This window comes from Arachis ipaensis, chromosome B09 (assembly GCF_000816755.2).
Source record: "Arachis ipaensis cultivar K30076 chromosome B09, Araip1.1, whole genome shotgun sequence".
NCBI classification, from domain to species: Eukaryota; Viridiplantae; Streptophyta; class Magnoliopsida; order Fabales; family Fabaceae; genus Arachis; species Arachis ipaensis.
This window is the reverse complement of record NC_029793.2, coordinates 23,504,939-23,508,182: the sequence shown is the minus strand read 5'-3', so window position 1 is coordinate 23,508,182 and position 3,244 is coordinate 23,504,939. Positions and strand designations below refer to the sequence as shown.

Sequence of the window (3,244 nt, the reverse complement as noted above, 5' to 3'; positions counted from 1 at the left end):
ATATACATATATATGTATTGTTTAACTTATTTTTAATATATATTTTATATTTTGACATATTAATTTTGATAGTTGATTTTTAATATACATCTAACCAATATATTTAATTATTTTATAAATTAAATACACACCTATAGATGCAGTGTTTTTTTTTTTTTTTGGGGTCATAGACTCAACGTTTTTAATCAACAGAAATACATAAGCTAAAAAAAGTTAAAATAAAAAATACGAGCTATTAATAATTTAAGATGTGTATAGCAGTAAAAAAAAATAAACTTATAAAAGAATAAAATGCATCACCAAAACAAGAAGTGTGTACTTACTACTTAGCCTTAACTTTTCTTTAAGTGAGCATATTAATTAGTTTATTAAAAAATATACCATTCCTGGCAAATGCCGGAGTAGAAGTATTTTTCATAATTACAAGTAAAACTGATATTCCGTATTTATTTTGACTAATGTTGGATAATTAATATTTTATATTTATTTACATTTGAATTAATATTATTTTTTAATTAAAAATATTGACTCTCTTTATTTAACGTATAAAATCTAGAAAATAAACTATAACAGTATAACCTTCGATTGCCTTTATATAAAGTCCATAATAAAAATAATTAAATAATTTAACAAATTTAACTAAAGTTTTATTAACTGTTTTTTAACTATGTACTTCACGTCAATATGTGAGTCTCCATTTAACAACATACCTCCCAAATACGTAGTTTGGAGTAGTTGATGACGTAGTAGGCCATGGCAAACTGTGTGTGGTTCTCAGGTGGATAAAGAGGTTCGATCTCACGAAGAATGCACCCTTGAGACTCCAATATCCTACGGTGCTCTTCTGGTACATCAGGTAGAACAGCGACCACCAATGGGTACGCACTCTTCACCTTCCTCAACCCTTTTGCCAAACCCACCACACCTTTCACGTAATCACCGTTCCCTGCCAGGAACGTCACGTACGCACAACTCGGAACACTCGCCTGTTTTGTGATCCCTGCCGCACCGGATTTCACACTGCCCTGAACTAGTTCTGGGGTAGCCATGTGTAACTAATTGAAGAGAACAATGAAACAGAAAGAGAGCACTGCACAACAATGTTTTGTTTTCAGGTTGATTGTCAACTCTTTCCTAGCATGTTCGGAAGAGGGAGGGTGTATATATAGAACAACGAAATGGGTTCTACGGTTATACCGTTGTTTATTCTGATGTTACAATAATCCTTTGCTAAATTAACAATTAGCATTTTTTCACCTGAATCACATGTAGCTGTTTATTACAATTTATTGAATCTAAGGTTTCAGTTTATTTGTTAAACAATTTGAAGAAATAAAATATTTCAACCACAAGGGTAGGGCGTGGTCCCTTAACAAAATTAAATGGTAGGAGGTTGGATCACCATTACCATCGAGTACGGTCATATCATGGTTCAAAACTTTACCTTAAAGTTTTATGCTAATGGTCATGATTTAAAATTGTAACCTAAAGTTTAATGAAATAAATATGACTATAGTTATATCCATGTTTATCATCTTAGCCAAAAAAAAAAAATTATGACTTTAGCTTTGAAAACCGTGATCAATGACTACACTCGTATTATTTATTGTTAAAATGGGGACTTATTAGTTAGGTATTTGCTACGGTACGATGATAAATTCATACGTACCGATACGTTTAAAATATGGACAAATAATAACAAACCACGTGGAATTTATTTTTCACATCAACATTTAATTTTTGTTTTTTTAAATATATATTATATCATCACTTTTACTAATACACCCCTTTAATTAAATCAAAAAATATTTTTTATTTAATTTTATAAAAAATCTTAAACATCTTTCTTTTATTTGATTAGACAAAAATATCATTTTAAATTAACGAAATTTTAGAATTCAATTAATCCTAATTTTATAGTTTCAAATAATTTAAACAGCAAAACAAAAAATCAAAATTTCTTCATCTTCTCCAATTTCTCTAATCATTGGTTGCCTCTCTAAGCAAAACATATCAAAGAAACAAAAAATTCGATCGTTCTTTATCTTTTTCAATTACCCCTCTAAAACAAAGCAGTGAAAATCCCAAATTTGAACTCTTTTCCTCATTTAAAAATTTTCGACTTTTGTTTGTAGTCTCAGCTCTTGAATCAAAACAGTCAATGAAAATTCTAATTTCTCTTGCCGGAAAAGTGGCAGACTATACTGTGGGTGCCATTGGAAGGCAATTCGGTTATATAATATTCTACAAAGCCCATTTTAAGGAGTTGAGTGACCGTGTTACTGATCTTGAAGGTAAAAGAGATGAAACCAAGCATCATGTTCAGAACGAAAGAAGGGATTTGAAAAAAATTGAAGGTCGTGTGCTGAAATGGTTGGACGACGCGGATGAAGCCATTGGGACGGCATCGGCGAAGAACCTAGGGTTTTGGTTTGGAATTTTCACTGCTTTGCTTCAGAGGGATAATTGGAGAAGATGAAGAACAATTGATTTTTTGTTTCTTTGATATGTTTTGCTTAGAGAAATTGGAGAAGACGAAGAAATTTTGATTTTTTGTTTTTTAATATGTTTTTGTTTTGTTGTTTAAATTATTTGAAACTATAAAATTAGGATTAATTGAATTCTAAAATTTCATTAATTTAAAAGGATATTTTTGTCTAATCAAATAAAAGAAGGATATTTAAGACTTTTTATAAAATTAAATAAAAAATATTTTTTTATTTTTATTTAATTAAAGGGGTGTATTAGTAAAAGTGGTGATATAATATATATTTAAAAAACAAAAATTAAATGTTGATGTAGAAAATAAATTCTATGTAGATTGTTATTATTTGTCCATATTTTAAACATATCGATACGTATGAATTTACCAGGTAGGTAGTTATTATCAAAATAGTGATTATAGCTCAAATGTTACGATTTTAAAATGTGATAATATGCCAAAAATATTATACAGAATATAGTGCATTTCAGTGTCAATCATGTAACTCTTATTAACCAAAGATTTCATAATAAGATACTTTGACAATATTTTATTCACCGTTGATATGACTGTCGGTACAAATAGTCTCTCTTATAGTGAGAGAAGAAGATCGGATCTATACCGTTCATTTTTTGTTTTATTTAGTATTAATTAATTATCGCAATAATTAATAAATACTAAATAAGTAAATTAAGAAGACAAAAAAATTGTCATAACTTACTTTATTTAGTTTTTATTTATTATTGTAATAATTAATAAAAA

At 28.4% G+C, this 3,244-nt stretch overlaps 1 protein-coding gene across 1 annotated transcript in view; it reads right to left on the bottom strand.

The window, feature by feature from the left end:
• LOC107619602 (galactinol synthase 1) overlaps nt 1-1,111 on the bottom strand; it is a gene marked incomplete at its 5' end in the record, with an annotated part of 3,106 nt that extends 1,995 nt beyond the window's left edge. The window contains 1 exon segment of the mRNA XM_016321901.2: nt 711-1,111. Within this exon segment, the coding sequence (XP_016177387.1) occupies nt 711-1,049 (339 nt within the window).